Here is a 19,649-nt window from a genome sequence, read left to right as displayed (position 1 = left end):
ACATCAATGTCGTTTAAACTTCTTTTGTATTTATTATTTTTATCTTTTTCTTGATGAAACCCATGCTTTGGTGTATCTGGGACTGGAAGCTAGTTTCCAGTTCCTCACCGCCTCGTCATTTCTCGCCATGTTGTTTATTTACGGTTGAGAAGAGTGCAGTAAACTTTCAAAGATGCAAAGAACTGACTCTTTGAGAAAGTATGGGAGATGCAACGCCAAGGTTCGATCGTGGTGGGGTACAAGCAAATGTTAATAACGGAAGAGAAGGAACTGCGACTAGTGATGACCGACATGACACAAACAGAGTGAGTTGTTGGCTACGTTAAGTGAGAACTTATCAAAGCTTAGTGTGGATAAAATGAGCTTAGCGAACGTGATCTTAAGCATGCGCAGTTTGCTTTTTGATAGGTTTGATAGGCTCTTTTTACAGGGATGCCGGGGTTAGAGCTGTTACCATACTTACAAATTATAAGTACATGTATATAGGAAGAAAAATGTTGTAGGTCAATTTGTTCTTTAGGTCAGTATGATTTCAACCTACAATCATGGACAAATTGTGTTGTAAAATGCCAAAAACATCAAATCATAATCGTAATACCCACAGAATGAGTGTCAACGACCCCATTCCCCCATTCAATGTTGGAAAATGGTAAAATGCAAACTTGTGTTAGATGAAAGTGTTTTGTCAACATTGCTCAGGGGTGGGGAGGCGAAAGATGTGTATAGAATGATTTTTTTCCAACCCTTGTGACCAAGGTTGTAGATTAATATAATATCTTTCAGCCTTGGTTACATTTTTCAGGCCAGTTTTTTTTTAACTTTTTGAGGGTTCTTCAAAAAAGTACCCACCCCACCCCAGTTTATAACCCTACCTTACCCTCCCTAGCCCAAACACAGAGGTTTCATAAATGTTTTCAGCAGGTTGGCAACTGGTTTTCACAGGCAGGCAAAATTGTTTGAACTGAACTTCTTTAAAAACTTTCCTCTGGATGGTCAAACCAGGTGGGCAAAATCATCCTCGCAGCTAGTCAATTTGCCTGGTTTCTGGCCCTTAATGAAACCTCTGCAAACCCTAACCCTAACCCCCCAGATACTTTTTTTTAATTTTGTACCCACCAGTCCTATATTTGAACACCTGATCTCTGACTTCGTCTATAACTCCTGGCTGATTGCTTCAAATCTTGTAGGGTTTGTACACTTGTCGGCTTTCAAAATTGCATGCCCTTTTTCAAGTCTTTCAAAGTTTTCTGTGACGTCAAGTTCACCTGTTGTGTACAGCAAAATATTTCTTTTGAATGTGAAAGTGTAAATGGTTACTTTGTTTTAAATGGATAAACATGATTGTGAGAACCCCTGAATATTTTTTTCTGAACAGTTTAAAAGCGTGAAATTACCCACTATGAAAAGGATGACTTTTAAAATGATACCAGGCTAGTGGCAATTGAAATGTAACAAGTTATTCTCCTTTAGAAATCAGAAAGTCTGTATTCTGTATTTGTTGAAAGTATGATGTTCGTTTGAATATTTTTTATGCAGTCAAGTTCATCTAATGGAGTTTGCCATACACCCATATTTGATGTCCCTGGGACAGCAACATCTGGCAGAAGTTCAATAGCAAGGTACATTATCAGACATGAAGAAACTGCCCTTTAGACGGACTTTACAAGAGATTAAAAGCTATTTATTTTTAAGATCTTGTTGTGATCGCGCATAATATCTTTGTTACAAATTCAAGCAGATAGTTCTTTGAAAGGAAGGAAAAAGTTATCCTCGGATTCTATAGGGCCAAGGAGATGTACAGTGTATGTGTATTAGCTAAGTTAAACATTGTTCTGGTTGTGTTCTGCTATGTACAGTGTACAAGAACTTGTCTAACACCAGAAGATTTAACAAACACTGCTATTTAACATGTCAAAACAAACATGGCTTCTGGGCAAAAGGTTGATCTTAACTGTCTGTTATGAACCTAAGCTAGCACAATTAAATAAATACAACAAACATTAAAGATAAATCAGGGCTCGAAAAAAATGGGAATTCCAGCTTGTCTTTTGGATGAGAGCTCTCTAATTTTGCTTGCCCTGAGCAAGTCTCAATTTACATTTATTTATTTATTTATTTATTTATTTAGTGGTTAGACGACTTGAGCCCAGCCCATTGGACAAGTGAGAATGAAAAGTTACTTGCCCGCGGGAAAATATCCTTGTCCCAGACGACCATCTGGACAGCACATTTTTCAAGTCCTGATAGTGTTGAACTTGTTCAACTGTTTATAACCCATCAAAACTTTCACATAATTATATTTCTTATATTTTTGCCTAATAATATATAAATTATATTCTGTCCTTGCAAATTTATGACCTTGAATGAATCAAGTATTCAACTCTGCCTCAAGTCCATGCACTTTTCTTTCAGTAGTACTTTGACGCTGCCCAGATCAGTTACCAGTGATAAAGGAAGGGATGCCATAATAAATGAATACTATGATGAAACAAAGCTGTTAACAGTGATAGAAACCTGGATAAAACAGCTGATTGAACAAGAGGAATTGCCTTACAACCCTTATCCTGGTCTGGTTTGGCAGGCCAGAAGATGTGCGGAGAGGTAAAGCCAAATACCTTCTGGGAGTAATATAAATCTAAGACTTAAGATATATCACATGATTTTAAATTCTCATCTTTGTGTCTCTTCATGTAAAAGTAAAATGGCAAGAGGCTAGTGAGGATTGATAGTTACCTTTGACATGTCCAGCGTGCCTAAAAGTAAAATTATGTAACTATGTTGTTTAGTTGCAAAGTAGTCTGCCACCTTCTTATTTTGCATTCCTTCATTTCAATGTTCATATTATTTTACTAAGTCTTTTTATTTTGATTCTACCAGGTTTGGCATGTTTGGAGAGGACAGCAGAACTGTTTCAGAGAAGATAGGTAAGTCACTGTAACTGAAATTTAGTTAAGGTTGTATACTGAAGTTGAAGCTTGATGCAAAGTACTGGACTTTGCAGATAAGTCATGGTAGTGATAATGACTACAGAGTCAAGGAAAAGTATTAAAGGCAGCTGCAGCCGAGTGTCGATCGATAGTCTCAATCGATGCCCTTGCTCAACATCTCAATCAATACTCAATCAACATCTCGGTTGACACTATAGACACTTGATTAACAGTTGGTTGATAGTCGGTCGAGTGTCGGCCGACTCATATGAATCGATCAAAAATGAGTCGACTCTCGGCCGACTGTCAACCGAGATGTTGAAGTGTCGATCGAGCATCGACCAAGGTGTTGATGGAGTGTTGTCCAAGTATCGCTTGAGGGTTGATCGAGGGTATCAATTGAGGGTATCAATCGACACTCGACCACAGATGTCTTTAGTACACATGATCCGTAATATGTACTTAAGATATACCCTATCTCGCGGAACTGAACTATTCAGCACTGAATGCTCTTGGTTTGGTGAGTTACAATTCCTGTTCTTACAAGCAAACTTGTAGGTCTCGTGGTTGTCACAAAGAATTGAAGTACAGGCAGCTGATTGTTGTAGTAGAATCAGAAGAATAACCCAGCAGAGTAGTTGGATGGGATCATCAAGTTGATGGTGATTTTCTTTGGCAGGTGGCTAGTTTTGACAACCCTGGAGTCGGTTGGCCACCCAATGCAAGTCAGTATGCTAGTTCATACAGCATTATATTTCAAAACTTTTGAGGGCAAACCACTATTCTAACCAAGGGCACAAAAGACCATTTTACAGTCGTTTGTTCAGTGACCTTGCCTTTGAATGGCAGCGAGGCTGCAGGTGACCTTGTTTTGATAAAGGCCTCATTGCTTCTGTTGTGTAAATCAAGTTGTTCTCATGCTAATTAGCTGGCATTTAAATGAGAAAAACAGAGAGGTCTGTATCAATGCAAGGTCACCTCCAGCCTCGCTTGTATTCATAGGCCAGGTAACTAAGCACACAACTGTAAAATAGCCTGTTACCCATTCTAAGGGCTGACCATTCATTACAATTAAAGCAACTAAAACTGTGCAGAAGGTTTGCTTTATAAGTACATGTTCTTGTGTTCAAAGTGTATTTAATGCCCCAACATCTCTTAACAGAAAACCAAGTATTCAGCATTGGAAGTTTAGCATCTCGCACGCAAGACAGTCCAGCTCGTTGGGGCCTAGCTACAATACTACGCGTTGTCAACACAGAGGCACTTACCGTGTTTGACTGGCTGTTATCAAGTATGAACTCTGATGTTACCACAGATGACTCTGAAGATTATTCTGTGAGTTCAGTTTTGATTTGAAACTGCATATTTTCAAAGTACAGAAACTTTGTTTGTTATGTTTTACTTTAGTCTTACTCCGACACATAGTATAAGCTTGCATGTAAATAGTTAACAGCAAACTGAACATAGTCAATATATTTAAGTTGGATTGGGGAAGTTACTGTACTTACAATGTCAAGATTACAACACTTCTTTTTTTCCCCATATACCTTACTGTTTCAAGGATATATAGTAAACTATTGTGTGTATTTAATCCACATCAGTCACCTCTTAAATGTTAAAATGCATTTTTAGAAACTATTCATTCTCACCCTATGGAAGGTCATTTTTAATAAAAGTAAAGTGCATGTATGAAGCTAAAGTGGAATATCTAGAAGAAAAAGAGAAGAGGTTTGAAAAAAAGATCATGTATGGGGGTATGGATATTTTATGGAACAACACAATCTGACAAATGGCCAAGAAAACTGCTATTTAATTAATAAAAATTGTTTTCAACACATGCACAGAGCGTCTGTACTGAGCAAACTCTTTGAAAACTGGTATGTAGAAGACTTCTAATTTATTTCTTGAACAGTATATTATACAGAAACCCTTTCCAGTTCTGTGTGGACCGTGTGTCTTTGTTGGAACTTTGTATCCAGTGACCAGTGAAGAAAGCATTGATATTAGGATGGAATATGCTATCAGTGGACCAGAGGAGAGTCGTGTAAGTTTGTGTTTTTACTCGACTGTGAAGCTGTTGAATCAGTCAATCAATCAATCAATCAATCAATCAATCAATCAGCCAGCCAGCCAGCCAGCCAGCCAGCCAGGCAGTCGGTCAGTCAGTCAGTCAGTCAGTCAGTCAATCAATCAATCATTCAGTCAGTCAGTCAGTCAGTCAGTCAGTCAGTCAGTCAGTCAGTCTATCAAACTACTGATATTTATACTGTTAAATACAGAATTCTAAAAATCTTCAATTTTAGGCTGCAGAAACATTTTCCAAAGCAGTCTTAAGTGACATCATGATGACAAATGATGCTGAAGTCCACATTGTACTTGGTAATGTTGTGTTTTCTTCATATCGTCTCCAAACATGCAAATAGGGTCAAAGTGGCTAGGCTAGTGTAATGTCTTTTAATGGCTACTTACAGTTACTGTAGCTAGGGCAAAACACTTGTCTACCAGGGTGCCCTCTTCAACCAGGATGGAGCTGTTCGAAGCCTAATTGAGTTAACCAAGGATTAACAAGAATTTTGATTTCTACAGTTTTGTTACTTTTCAGTGAGGGTTTCTTTTTATACTGTTTGTCCTTTAGTTCTGAGTTTGAATAGTCTCAAACTACACAAAACATAAGTGGTGACAAACATTTTTATACAAGAAAAATTATTAATCACTTTCATTGGTTAACTTTTAATCTTTGTTTAGCATTGACTGGCTTCCAAACAACACAGCCCTGGTGTAACTAAAAGTGTAACAGCAAATTATAACGGAATGAAGTGTAACCTGTGATTGACTAGCCTCATACCCAGGAATAGTGAATACTTCTTTTATTGCCATTTCATGCTACAGAAACATAGTTCACCTTCAGCACCATGGCTTTCATACAGTCTTTAGGATCAGGAGCCTATTATGTTTAGTTGAAATATTTGTTTCCTTCAAATTAAGTGGCAGGCCTGAGAACTAGCTAGCTGTAGCTAAGCGCATTGAACACCATAACTTTCAACAACAAGAAGTGAATGTACCCTGTGCTGAAATAACATTGTCCTAACTAAGTTAAACATTTTTTACCAAAGGTGTTTCCATACCAGTAGAAGATGTGAGACATAGGGGTCATTGGGTCAAGGAATTTTGGACATGCCATAACATTACAGAAATACAGGTTTATATAAAATGAACATCTTCTTTTGCATGTCAAGTCTAAGACAACAAAACTATTTAAAATACTTATTTATAGTAACTTTCAATATGATTGAAAAGATGTCCAGTGAGAACTTACATGCACAACTTGTTTCCCTTACTAGTAAGTGAGAAATAAACAATATTACACTGTATATGATTTTTATTAATTTTATGAAAACAGCACTTTTTGAAAAGGAAATGTATATTTACATAAACTGAAGATCTTCCGAGCTGAGAAACAAGCTCTTGATCATACCATTTTTTCTGACCTTGAATGGTGGTCCAACTTGGCTTCAAAACCATGACCTCCCATGCTAAAAGTGGGTACCCAAACCACTGAGCTGTTATATTGTAACCAGAATACATGCAGTTCTTTACACAAAAAATACAGTAATTCATCACAGAAGATGTCAAAATGTGGTAAGAACATCAGTGTCACACTCAGCTATTGCCTCATTTGCCACTTTTTGGATGTATGTATTTTGTTAAACTTATTACATAATTATGCTTGTATTAAAACCGTCTTGGTTCCTTGTATTTTCCTTTGATTAGGAACAGTTTCTGGATCTACTCAAATCTGCTGCTGTTGCTCAGAAAGTTACTGAAACTCAGGTATTGCATTGAATCAGTTTTGTATTCTTAATATTTAGTTGTTGCTCACCAAGTGTGAGGCTCAGATGTAGTGACTGAGTTCCTTGTATTGTTCATGCAAGCTGAGATCAAGGCCCCGGCTGTCATTAAGCTTTGATTCCCTGTGTGGTCTTGATATCTTCACACCCATAGCAAACGTGTTTCTCTCTGGGTGAATTATATCAACTACAGACAAGTTTACCCGTAACATCAGGGGTCCATCAAACGTACTCAGCCTTAGCAACTGTTACAGATTACAGCCCTTATTGATAACCCTGGAGGCCTACTAGTGAACCAAAAAATAACCAGGTCAATATTTAGATACATCTACATGTAGACTGAACAAGTTTGGTCAACAAGATTTTTATTTTCCTGCAAAGAAAGTGAGATTGCTATGTAATCAGGTGCATGTGCACTTATGCCAATATTGCTCTCACTCGTGCCTTCATCATACCATTGAGTTACACTATAGGTGCACAAGTATTCACAGTTCATATAGATTAACTTGTGGAGGACTTAAAAGAGTCAGTTTTGAGTATGGTAAATCTAAATTATAGTTCCGTAGTTAACATTTTGTGTATGTTCAAGACATTATTTTTTTGACTATCCAGAGATACTCCTGAGTATCCACACTAATTTGCAAATTCCAGTTCTTCCCTATAATAAGATTTTTCTCTACAATAAGACAAAACAACTAACACATCTCATTATATTTAAAGTAACATAATATATATATTGTTGTCTCAGTGCATGTTCAGGTTACAGCCAGAGAGTCGACTGTATAGAAGAGGACGCAAACAGTACAACTTGAATTTTATAAGAACAGAAGGAGGAAGGTAAACAATGCTTTTAATTAAAATAACTCACTGCACTATTAAAAAGTACTATTGGAGATTTTAACTGAATTGATTTCTTTTGTTTGAAGGTCAACATCAGTTTCTTCATATCCTTATCAAAGTGCATATGAGGGAGTCTTTACCAGTAGCTTCCACATTAAAGAGTATTTGGCTAGGTTTGCTGGTCGGGAACCAGGTCAAGACCTAAGTTTAGTCACTCCAGCAACTACAGCAAGTAAGAAAGTAGCTACTTGTTTCTAATATTATTGTTGCAATTAAATACTGATTTGTTTATGCAGAGGACATTTTGCTTTTTGATGCTCACTGATGGCAAGATTAGTCTTAAGAATGCATTCAAGGTTATCTTCAATGTTATATCTACATTTTGTCATAAATTTAGAGGCACACATTTAATTTACACCCATGAAGTGAAGTATTGTCATAGTAACAGTCCTTTTGTCTTAAATGTTGCTCAAGGATAGCATCAAGGGCTAGAACTTCTGATCGTAGACTAATAGGTTATTCAGAAGACCACCATTCCTTCCACTATAGCCCAAATCCTGCACAACTGATATTTTTATTATGTTCAAGGAACTCAGACTCAGCGCACTGGAAGGTCAAGAAGGAACAGGGACTCTTCAAACTCTCAACTACGGTCAAGTGCAGTAACCATGGCAACAAGTCAGGCTGGATCGTCTAGTGCAAGTCAAGGGAATTTGAATAACCCAACAGTAGGGCCTTACAGTGAACAGTCCTTGAGTGCTATAAAGTAAGTCAAACAAGATAGAGCTTGAAATAATTATGTGAATGTGTGATATTGCCATTGTGTTATTAATCATATGGGTAAGTGGTACGTAAAATCTCTATTTGAGTTTAGTGGCCCAAAATGCTGGTGTGTCAGTTTCTCTAACATGAAGTGACTGGGAGTATTTCTACCTCTCTTCCCCCCTCCCCCGTCCCCCAATCACCTTTTAGCCCATCCTAGGGTTACCCCAAGGATTTAATTTGCTGGTATCCATTTAAGCACCTGATACCAGTTGCTGGACGTGCACAAGAGACTAATGCCCTTCTACCTTTCTGCTTGTTAATGCTTTGTTTAAGTCAAGTTGGTGATAGTAATAATATGAAAATGAAATTGTTAATGAATAGTTTGGTTGATATTGCCACCACATTTTTTCAGATCATACTTTAGTGACAGAATCTTTGAGTTTGCCGATGAGATTGACTTCTTCAAAATGCTCCACTTTGTAATTCTTGTGGTCCTTCTGAACAGGTTGGTGATTACTAAATTATTAAATTTATCAGGTTTTGGGAGAGAAACTGGTTGTGACAGATAGTTATTCAACCACGGTTAGCCTACAGCCACGTACCATCTCAGTTTTAGAGGTTCACGTGAGTTACTGTAATGTTGAATCTAAATAAAATACCCTTTCATTCTTCCTTTTGTTGAATAAACCGTTGAGAACAATGATTTATTGATTTTAGGAACTTCTTTATGATTTGCTCATGGGTCAGCATGTCATCAATGAAGCTTTTCAAACAATGGAGTGTTGATCCAAATGACAAAATAATAATGACTGTGATGTCTTTTCTTGCATCTTTGTCAGAGAGGAATCTGATACTCAGGAATCCCTTGTAGAGGCCTACAGGCTTCTGAAGAGCACAGCTTATCAGCTCTATCATGTGATGCAACAAAACCATGTTCTTCAGGACCTTGTCACTTTCTTTGCATCACGTGGGGTAAGTCAAGGGGCAATCTACTTGTTTTATTGAGATTTGGTAACTTACATATCACACATGTATGGTATCTGTTTAATTTCAACAAATGGGACATTATTTTGCATCATTATTGTCATTTAGTTTCATCAACTGTGATTGACACAAAGTCAGAGGCATTCATTTGGCTCATAATTGCAACTAACTGGTCGCCCATGCAACAAGAAATGGAGTGCTGGTGACCAGATATTAAGAACTGGTCACCAGTGAGCAACTCACCTTTTCTTCCATCAACTTTTTACGTCAAAGAAAAACCGACCTTACAGTACAATTACAATATGACAGACCAAGGTCAGTCTGTCATTTGTTTTTCGATTTTAAATTCCTGAAGAATGCCAGTGCAACAGATTGTAACCAGGAGTTTCATTAACGTTTTCAGCATGGAGGCAATTGGTTATCACATATAGTTAAATGGAATTTAACATAGTTAACGACTAGGAGCTAGTCTGGTCAGTAGCGTTTTTATAGGCGGTTGTCAGTGTCTTGGCCGTCTGTGAGCGTTTGGTTAGCGTTTGGTGCGTTTTGTAGCGTTTGATATAGTTCAATGAAATTTTACATAGTTTATGACCAGGAGCCAGTCTGGTCAGTAGTGTTTTTGTAGGCGTTTGTTAGTGCCTTGGCCATCTGTTAGCGTTTGTTTAGCGTTTGGTGCGTTTCTGTAGCGTTTGCAACAGTCATATGGTCGTGAGAGCCCTGGGGCTGACATTGTCCAGCGGTATATTTGGTTAGTACATGTGTTGTCGTCCCATGTGCTCGCAGTGTGTTCATCGCTCTGTTAGTGTGGCGTTGTGGATTGAATTATAGTTTAGCGGTTCTCGGCGTTCCCTCGCTATCCCCCCCTTTCTTTTCAGCATTTTATTTTATTTATTTATTTATTTATTTATTTATTTATTTACTTATTTATTTATTTATTTATTCATTTATTTTCCACCAATGCCGTCTGGCTTGAGTGTGACGGGTGCCTGTAGGGGGCTTGGCGCGGGGGGGCTCGTGGCTTGGTTGCGGGTTGGGCAGGCCAGTCGGGTGTTCTAGCGCCTTGGGGATGTGACTGCGGTTGCAGCCCCCGGGCTTCGTAGGCACCTTCCCTCCACTAGCGACTTGGGCGTTAAAGGCATGTTAAACTCGTTGAACTTACTTTCTTTATAAGAAAACCTTTCCTTTAGATGGTCAAACCAGGCAGGCAAAATCATCCTCATAGCCATTCTCACAACACTCCATTTTCAAGCCATTTTTAACCTCAGAGCAATCCAGAAAAGAAATGCGAATGTTTTTGTTAGGAATGAGAGTTGAAAGTTTAAGAGGTTCTGTTAATTTTGTTGTTATTGTTGTTGTTTACTATGTAGATGGGGGCATCAGATGTTGTACAAGCACATTTCCTGGCATACAGGCATTCCTTGGAAGATTTTTTCAGCAATTCCTTGTGAGGCTCAGTTTCATTATTTTTACAAACACAATCTTAAACCTGGGAGGCCTAGTGGCCGAATGGTTAACATGCTGGACTCTGGATCGAGCAGTCTGTGCTCAAGCCCTCACTGGGGTCATTTTGTTGTGTTCAGATTATGAAAGACACTTTACTCTCACAGTCCATCTCGCCACCCAGGTGTATAAATGACAAATTTAATGCTTGATGATGGACTAGCATCCCATCCAGCTAGTCCCTAAATTTTATGAAAGACCAGGATGAGCCACCTGGCCCGACATAGACTTAATGTTTTTACCTTACATAAATCCTTTTTAATGTCTTTTCCTTAATTTTTGAAAGTATGTTGAGCTACTCCCCTAGATGGGAAGCTATTCTCTGTAGCATTCTGTCAGATTGCCACAACAATTTGCCAGTATCCATTTATACACCTGGTTGGGGAGAGGCCCTGTGAGAGTAAAGTTTCTTGCCCAAGAACACGACATAAGTATCTGAACTAGGGTTGGAACCCGACTGTCACAATCCAAAGTCCAGCAAACTAGATCACCTTGTCTTTATGTTAGAGGGAGTTAACTTTGACAAAATTATTTAAAAAAAGCTGAGTTTCTCGTGATTAACTTTTTCATAGAAAAAGCTATCTGTAACAGAATGTAAAGACTAGAGAAGACACTTAGTTACCAGTATGTTACTATTTTTTTTTTTTTCATGCTTAGAAAAAAAAACGTGTAACCTCCCTTTTTTGCATCCTTATCCTGCATCTTTATCCTGTGGTGCCAATGTCATAAAAGAAATAAATGGAACCTCCATTTTCTCCATGTCTTTATTAGATTAAATTTATTAAGATCAAAGCATTTCATTTAGCTTTTTTGAATGATCTTCACTACAAAAATAATGGAACCATGGAATGGGCAGGAATTTTGTACAGCGAGCACTCCCACTTGCTTACAGTCAACTAACAAGAACACACAGGAATGTAAGCAGATCAGCAAAAGAACGTGGGAGTGGTCGTTGCACAAAGATTATAACCCATTTCACTGTTTGGTGTTTCCATAATATCAGGAAATATAAATTTAGAAACAGAAGTCGTAGTGATTAAATATTGTCTTTTTGTAGGCGGGAGAGGAGTAGGGAGATGCTGGTTTATGGCAAAGTATTACTCAAGATGCTGGATGCCATGACAGTTATAAATCCTCATTTGGAAGGAAATACCAGGACTGGTACCCTGCCACTTACTACTGAGGTACATCAACATATAAAATCTCCTTACGATATCAGTACATGGCAAAGATGGCAGGTGATAAGAATTGAGAAAATCATCCACCAGGGGAAGGGACCTTATATTGTGTGTTGTAGATTTGGGTTTAAAAGAGAGAAGTGATAGAGTACAACATTTTATTTTCAGTGAAGTTTTTGAGCACTAAGGAACAACGAGCTAGATTGTGTTGCTAGATGTTAATGAGCAGTTTCGTTTGGATTGTAAACCCAAATAATATTTCCTTGCAGGTTAACAGTGGATTAGAGGTGATAAACAGATATTGTGAAACAGTGTTTCTTGGGTTGACTGATGATGCTTTGTCTTGCTGTTCCTTTATTGTGGTATGTCAAAGTTTCAAGATGAAAATAGTAAATTTAATTAACTGGAGTTGTTCTCTTACTTAGCATTGACCTTTAATAGCCCTTGCTTATATGTTTTTTCTTGTGAAATGACAAACTGTTCTGTCATGAAATATATCAAACACGAAAAGACGGTGTTTGACCACATTTCCAGACACAGAGAAGAGAGTTGAAAATACGACATATTTTTGACGAGGTGTTTGGAAATTTGGTCAAACTTTGTCTTGAGTGTTTGATGTATATCTCAATCAAAACTAATACTAAGGAGAAAACGAAGAAATAAAATCGTAATAGCAGATTTACACAGATTTACACTATTGTGTCATTTGACTTCAACTACCAGAATTCCTTTCGTTTTTTCTTTACTATGTAAGTTTTGAATTTCCAGTGGGATTTGAATAACAATTGCCCCAATTAGCATAGGAAACAGAAAAGTGAAGGATTCTGGTAGTTGTAGTCAAATGACGCCATCATGCAAATCAGATATCCAAACACCGTCACGGTCATGATATTCCTTTGTTTCATGAATTATAATTGCAGTCTTGTTTGTAACTTAAATGGTAGGAAAAAAACCGTTTCAGGCTTTCAAGTCTATGATATATGTGGAGAGTCACTTCCTTCGTGCCGCAGTCAAAAGCCTTACCTCTGATTCAAAGCAATTGCTAGTCCTATGAAAATGACTATTTTTTGATAGGAATCATTTTCTTTTCACGGCTTAGCACCAGGCCACGCCCTGAAGCGGAAGGCAACTAGGAAGTGGTCTATGAGATGCTTATGATTTTACTCTTACTTATTTACTTTAAGTTTTGTTACAATTGCAGCCTTCTAGTACCATATTGTTGATAAAATACTGACGTATGATTGTCTCTTTACAATAGAAATATTTTCCCCCAGTGAAGAACGGCAATTCTCTCATCGTGCCGCAGAGCTTTAAACATGGAGCTGAAAGGGGAGACATAATCAACCAAGGAAAACTGGGTAGTTTATTAGGAAACTCTTGCAGAATTTTTGTAATTTTGATTCCGTTTTTACGCCATAATTTGACAGCGGAAATCTGGAATCTGGAGGCTTCAGTCTTTCTTTCTTTTTTTCATTCGATATATCTTTTTTTGGTCATTTCGTTTTAGTGGTCATTTTTTGATCAAATGGCCCGCACAATATTTCCTGCAATTTTCTTAACCACACTTTCACGTACCTAATGAAGATTATCTACATAATTTTAGTTCCAATATGCCTTGTTATCCTCAAAGCAAAAAGCACTTTCAAAGGTTTTGTTGGGAAAGTTTACGTGAATTGCCACTAGTTACTGAATTAGATTTAATGTTCAACTGAGCCAGAAAGGAATTTTGTTGTTATTTTTGGTTGAAAAGTTACAGTTTTCTGAGGCCAAAGCATGCGATAACTTTTTTTTTTCAGCGTTAATTGTGGCAGAACAAGCCAAAACTATCGCTGCTCCCCCAACCATCGCAGAAGAAACTGTCTTGCTGCAGGTACGAGAATTTGTAACTGTTTGACCAAGCCAATAGATTTTACTAAATATACGTTGTCAGCAACAGGACTGTTATTATGATACCATGTTGAAGATACAACGTTCACACTACTTCTGGACTGGATAGTAAGATTATTGAAACTCAAACAACACATTCATTTTAATGGTCGCAGACTAGGTTTTTATCAGATAGAACCACCCTGTAAAACATAATTATGTAACCATATTGAAAGCAATCATATGAAAGTAGCTACTCAATTACTATCGTTTTAATAGTCATGCACTCTTTTGAAAGTTAAAATCACCTTGTACAAACAGTACCACGCGAAAATACTTCTCAGTAGCTTTTATTTGAATGGTCACAATAGGGTTTTATCATCCAAAAAAAGTAAGAACCAACTTGTGGAATGTTATAAACAGTACCACATGAAAATACTGTTCAAAAGCGTTTATTTGAATGGTCACACATTAGGGTTTCATTCACAGATCGGAGATAGACTGACAGTTAGAACCACCTTGTACCGCATAATAAACAGCAGCATATGAAAGTACGGCTCAACAGCTTTTATTTGAATGGTCACACACCAGGGTTTTATCATCCACAGACTTAAAAAAAAGTTAGAACCTCCTTGTACAGCGTAACAAACAGTATCACTTGAAAAAACTGCTCAGTAGCTTTCATTTGAATGGTTACACAGGCCTGACCGGTTTAGTGAAAGCGTGTCCTTGCGAGCGAGAGATGATTTTTGTTTGTTTGATTTTGTTTGCAGTATCTTGTAGACTCGAAGCTTGATCAAGTGTTCCATGAGTTCCTAGTTGACCTTGTGACGGAAGAGGAGTTCATTCCAGCCAATCCATACCCCAGACTAACAACCGACCTCACAGTGGCAGCCATGAGGTAACGTAATTCAATAGCCTGATTCCCTTTCTCCTCCTTTTTTTTCTCACCCCTTCCTCACTTCTCCCCTTTTGCCACTTGCTCACCCCATGGGCCTGTTTCTCCAAAGCCCCGGAAACTTTTTGGCCCCACAAGGCCATTTTTAGTCGATCTGCATCTACAAACAGAGAGGTGTATACGCCTGAAACTTCTTAAGTGTATATTAAGAATATGTGAATAAAACAGCTCTGTAATCATAAGGTTTGAGATTTTGCTACGGCTCTCCGGGTGCGAAAACTTTTCGGGACCTCCGAGAAACGGGCCCCAGGCGCGCTCGTTTGCTCGCTCGCTTGCTCGATCTCCTCGCCCGGAAAATGGAAAGGAAACGTCTGTTACGCAGGCTACACGGTCGACTGCATTTATTACAAGAAGCTAGAGTGGCAGTGTACTGGGTTGCAATTCTAATAACGTTGCTTCAGAAAATAACTTTTTTTTTGTTGTAATTCTGAAGAAATTGCAGTGAACCGTGAGGCTTGGAAACTTACTTCGAAACGAGAAAAAATATATCCGTTAGGTACACTAACAAATGTTATGTACATCTCACATAACTTTGAAAAAGTGGGGACAGTGTTATTTTAATTTCTTCTTGTCTAGGTTATATAACCAAAGAGACTTCAGAACTTCAGTAGTATTTATTGTTGCATGACTAAGTTAGCTCAGAGGGCCAATAATTAAAACCACCCAATCAAATTGCTCCAATTCCGGTCCAATATTTTCAAGTATTTGACCGGGCACTTTCCCGAATGATCCCGCTCGATCACTCTTGAAGATGTTCTGTAGTTATATGGTTTGTGTTTGTGAACGAAATGGCTTTCAGATAAAATATTCCTTTGCATTTTTCTCCAATTCTCCAATTCCCTTCTGTTTTATTTAACATCATACTTGAGTATATGCTTTGTGTGCTCCCAATCAGACTTGCGCGGTTGAAGCTTGCGATGTTTTCCAGTCCGTGATCATGGCTTTTTTTATAAATATTTTCAGTCGTGTAATAAATCTGTTATTAACCAAGCTTGCTCGGGACCGTATTGGGAAAATACCGGCCCTCAGTCTTTTTTGTGCGGACCTTGCTGCGCTCTGTCCTTGCTGTCAAGACCTCGGGCCGATATTCACCCAGCACGGCCCTCGCGCTTGGTTAATAAGATACATATAGCCTCCACCCTAATGTGTACCCAAGCCGTTACTGCGTTTTAACCCTCCCCAGGATGGAGTTATTTGGAGAAAAGCGTCCAAAGCTGTTATCCAAACTCGTGTCCGCTGTTCAACTGACTGACCCGGAAAACTTTGTCTGTCATGTCCCTGGTATTGAAGCTTACGGTAAGAAATTTGTCTGGTTTAAATTATGCCCTCAGAATATTAATCCACTTTTAAGCATTTTCCTATCGATCTTTAAGCCTTCTCCAGTCTTTCTATCCTAACTAAAAGTGTTAGATAATGTGAAAAAATGTAGATAACTGATTGAAATGCATTTCATTACGTATTCATCAAATTCGAAGTCGACGTTGCTGTCGGATTTGGTTAATACAGCTTTGGTGTTTGCCAGTATTAATCTAATGTTGTTCTAGGTATTATTTTAATATAGATGTTGTTGATTATACAGGCTTGTCCAGTGCTATAGCAGCATTGGATGGAAAATATTACAACAACTTGCGTGCCAGACTACACAGTCTCTCTAACAGAGTCAACACCAAGATAACAGTGGCTGGCTTTTCTGTAAGTGTACTTACTTTTGCTATCTTCGCTTTCGGGGAAACGGTACTCTCATCTGATAAGTCGATCTTTTTATCTCTTTAATGATTTTCCTTAAAAAGGGAGTACAGTATTAAACATTTATGAAACTATCATCTCCTCAAATATGCAATACCTAATCCCAAGCGAATTGCGTTTGCTTCCTGAAGGAAAGAAAAACTAACGGTGCAATTGTGAAGAACCCGAAGATTTTCCGATTTTTATTGTCTAATCAAAAATTAGCACGAGTACAGTGAGAGGTGAAGGCAGCTTGACGTCAGAGTACGTCATGGAACGGTTTCCCAGGAGCACAGTAGGGAGTTTTCGAAGTAATCACGACGACAACGCCGAGGACAAAGTTGATTTGAAAATATTGTACCTACGGATCTCGCAGAAAACTAAATCTGGAACACAGCAATAAATCTAAAATAAAAATTTAAAAAAATTGGCCATCGTGGCTTACGTTCTACAGAAAACGCAGATTTTAGTCATTTCACGTTGTTTTGCAGAGGACGGCAAAGAAATTTACCAAGATTTACAACGTGCGTGCACAGCCATTGCTCTGCTCATTAAACCTTTTGTTTAGCGACGCTCCCGTTGTCGTCGTGGTTTTCTTAAATTCCCTAGTAAGTAAAACAAGCAACCAATGAATCCTCTTGTGTAACTCCAATGCACAATTGTGGCTTCTATGTAGACCTGTGTATTGAATGAGCATTTTCTTAATGGAACTGAAAGGATCAATACGTTATCTTTATAATATTTATTGTAGACTGTTGTTGACATGGCTCTCTGTGGATTTGCCCCTCTCTATGGTCGCATGACGCCATATTTACATGAGATAGACTTGGAGGAACATTATTTTATTCAAGGTCCAAGTCACAGCAGAACAGAAGTCATACTTCACTTTGCAAAGCTAGGTAAGGACAATTCCATGTCTAACTGCAATATGACCACGTACGAGAGAACAAGAAAACTTCTACTGACGGTGGAGTGTAACACGGTCACTCAAGACGCAGATCATGCAGACTGCAGACCGTGCAGACCATGCAGACTGTGCAGACTGAGTAATTTTTTTCTAACACTTGACTCACTTTTTTTCGCTTCTAATGACAAAATAGTGTTCAATATGTTCTAATGTTTGTTATGTATCCACAGGCGGCACAAACTCAACATCTGACTGTTGATTCACGCGTTTAATAGACTTTCTATGGGAAATTCCCTTTACTGATCCTAAATATACTAATATCAAGCATAAAAATAAACTTCCATACATTCTGGGCGCAAATTGCGTCAATTTTTGATGGGTTTGTGGTTTTATTTATTTTCTCCAATTTGTTGTTTTTGTTGTTGTTGTTTTTTTTCTTTCGATTTTCTTAGTCTTCGTTCTCCTCTTAACTGATTCATAAAACAAAGCAAGGACGGTGACTCTAATTAAGCGACCTTGTCCCACAAATCGCTTCTTTTTCTTCACAAAGTACAGAATCGCCATTAGACTAGGAGTATTCCCTCTTTCGCGTAGTTTAACATGACCGTAAGTAAACCTCGACGAAAAAAATGCTCGCATGAAATTTTTTCCCCGAGGTTTTCTTATGCGTCACGCACGATGGACTAAGCGAAAGAGGGACCACTCGCAGTTTAAATTGCCATAAAAACAAAGTGCCTTAAGGACAGATAAAGTAAACATCGCATCAACTCATTACGGCAACCGTACTGCACTGAGAATTTCAAATGCTATTCGGTTTTCTGTGATCTTTCCATGCGTTAGGCTTTTTTTGGCGTGATCGCAGTCACACTCCAACAGCCACTTGGAATTACATTTTGTATACCAAGAGTAGAAAATGCACATGTTACGTGTGACATTACATTACAAGTGAGGTTTATAATAGCTTTCCTTAAGCATATTAAGAACTAAAGGGAATTTCCCTTGCAAAATCTATAACACATCAACGGTCACATACCACCGAGTTTGTGTTGCCTGTGGATGAACAGAACCAAAAAATATGCGAGTCAAAAGTAAATGCAAAAAAAAAGAATAAGAAAAAAAAGTGCACGGTCTGCGGTCTGCAGTCTCCAGTCTCCATGGTCTGCGTATTGGGGCGACTGCGCCAAAGAAAATGAATTAAAAATTAACCCGCGAAAATTGCTGGCGCCGCGCTCGTCCCCAGCTCATCTTGATCGCGCTCGGCCCGTTCTAATCGCCGTCGCTCAGGAAAAGCCTGTGGAGGAGGCAGCCCTAGTGGAGCTCTCAGGGACACTGCTCTGGCTAATTATAGAACATCCTCTTTCCTAATTTCCATTTTGTATTGTCAAATGCTACCAAAGATACAAGTTAATTAGATAAAATGATTGTTGAGAGCAAAATAGAAGAAGTATTTTGCAGAAGAAGTACGGGATAACAAGGATGAAAGCTAGAAAGTAGAAAATTAGAAAAACTTAGATAGTACATCACTGACGAGAGTGCAAAAATTGTTGTTCATGCCTGTATAATTCCGAAATTGGACAGCTGTGAGTCACTGTCATATAGTCTTCCACAGCATTTACTTTCAAGATTACAACCAGTTAAAAACTACAGCAGCTCCAATTGTTACGCGCACAAGGAAATTTGATCCGTATGTTACACCCTGCTAAAAAGGCTGGCTGGCTGGTAGTCTCCTCCGCAGCCGTTTTTTGGGATGTCATGCAACGCTCCCCCCCCCCCCCCCTCCCCCAAAGAGCGTTGCGTGACATCCCTAAAAACGGCCGCGGAGAAGACTAGCTGGCTGGCCGCTATTGCGTGATTTACATAATTTATCTATCGGTCTAGTTACCTCTCAATGGTGCTGCACCGTGCTACATCAGTGATTAGAAAGTTTAAGTAACTTCGACACCGACGCCGAGGACAAGGTCGATTAAAAAATGGATTTATATTTTACCTACGAATCTCGCGATACCTTTAAGTCATTAAGTCATCTTGAAACTGAATATGGAACAGAGCGTAAAATTGGAAATATAAATTTAAAAAATTAGCCGTCGTGGTTCACGTTCTCCAGACAACGCAGAATTTGGTCATTTCACGTTGTTGTTTCGCAGAGGACGG

General features: G+C 38.4%; 1 protein-coding gene across 2 annotated transcripts in view; it reads left to right on the top strand.

The window, feature by feature from the left end:
- Positions 1-87: 87 nt before the first annotated feature.
- The window catches only part of LOC110052620 (uncharacterized), a 30,742-nt gene continuing 11,180 nt past the window's right edge, over positions 88-19,649 (top strand). Inside the window, exons 1-23 of one of the 2 annotated variants that reach the window (XM_020758766.2) lie at positions 88-305; positions 1,537-1,619; positions 2,416-2,601; positions 2,878-2,924; positions 4,090-4,262; positions 4,840-4,971; positions 5,231-5,306; positions 6,041-6,126; positions 6,699-6,758; positions 7,524-7,612; positions 7,702-7,847; positions 8,204-8,381; positions 8,793-8,885; positions 9,220-9,352; positions 10,732-10,808; positions 11,922-12,048; positions 12,312-12,404; positions 13,301-13,400; positions 13,839-13,912; positions 14,682-14,809; positions 16,050-16,162; positions 16,446-16,558; positions 17,343-17,490. In XM_020758766.2, coding sequence (XP_020614425.2) covers positions 201-305; positions 1,537-1,619; positions 2,416-2,601; positions 2,878-2,924; positions 4,090-4,262; positions 4,840-4,971; positions 5,231-5,306; positions 6,041-6,126; positions 6,699-6,758; positions 7,524-7,612; positions 7,702-7,847; positions 8,204-8,381; positions 8,793-8,885; positions 9,220-9,352; positions 10,732-10,808; positions 11,922-12,048; positions 12,312-12,404; positions 13,301-13,400; positions 13,839-13,912; positions 14,682-14,809; positions 16,050-16,162; positions 16,446-16,558; positions 17,343-17,490 — 2,560 coding nt within the window. In that variant the 5' untranslated portion in view covers positions 88-200. Of the gene's footprint in view, positions 306-1,536; positions 1,620-2,412; positions 2,602-2,877; positions 2,925-4,089; positions 4,263-4,839; positions 4,972-5,230; positions 5,307-6,040; positions 6,127-6,698; positions 6,759-7,523; positions 7,613-7,701; positions 7,848-8,203; positions 8,382-8,792; positions 8,886-9,219; positions 9,353-10,731; positions 10,809-11,921; positions 12,049-12,311; positions 12,405-13,300; positions 13,401-13,838; positions 13,913-14,681; positions 14,810-16,049; positions 16,163-16,445; positions 16,559-17,342; positions 17,491-19,649 lie in introns of both variants that reach the window. The other variant, XM_020758765.2, reaches the window with a different exon arrangement.

The sequence above is a fragment of the Orbicella faveolata genome, unplaced genomic scaffold, assembly GCF_042242905.1.
Source record: "Orbicella faveolata isolate gen_17 unplaced genomic scaffold, um_ofav_v1 contig_47, whole genome shotgun sequence".
NCBI classification, from domain to species: Eukaryota; Metazoa; Cnidaria; class Anthozoa; order Scleractinia; family Merulinidae; genus Orbicella; species Orbicella faveolata.
The sequence above is the reverse complement of the archived record's forward strand: the minus strand, read 5'-3'. Positions and strand labels throughout refer to the sequence as shown.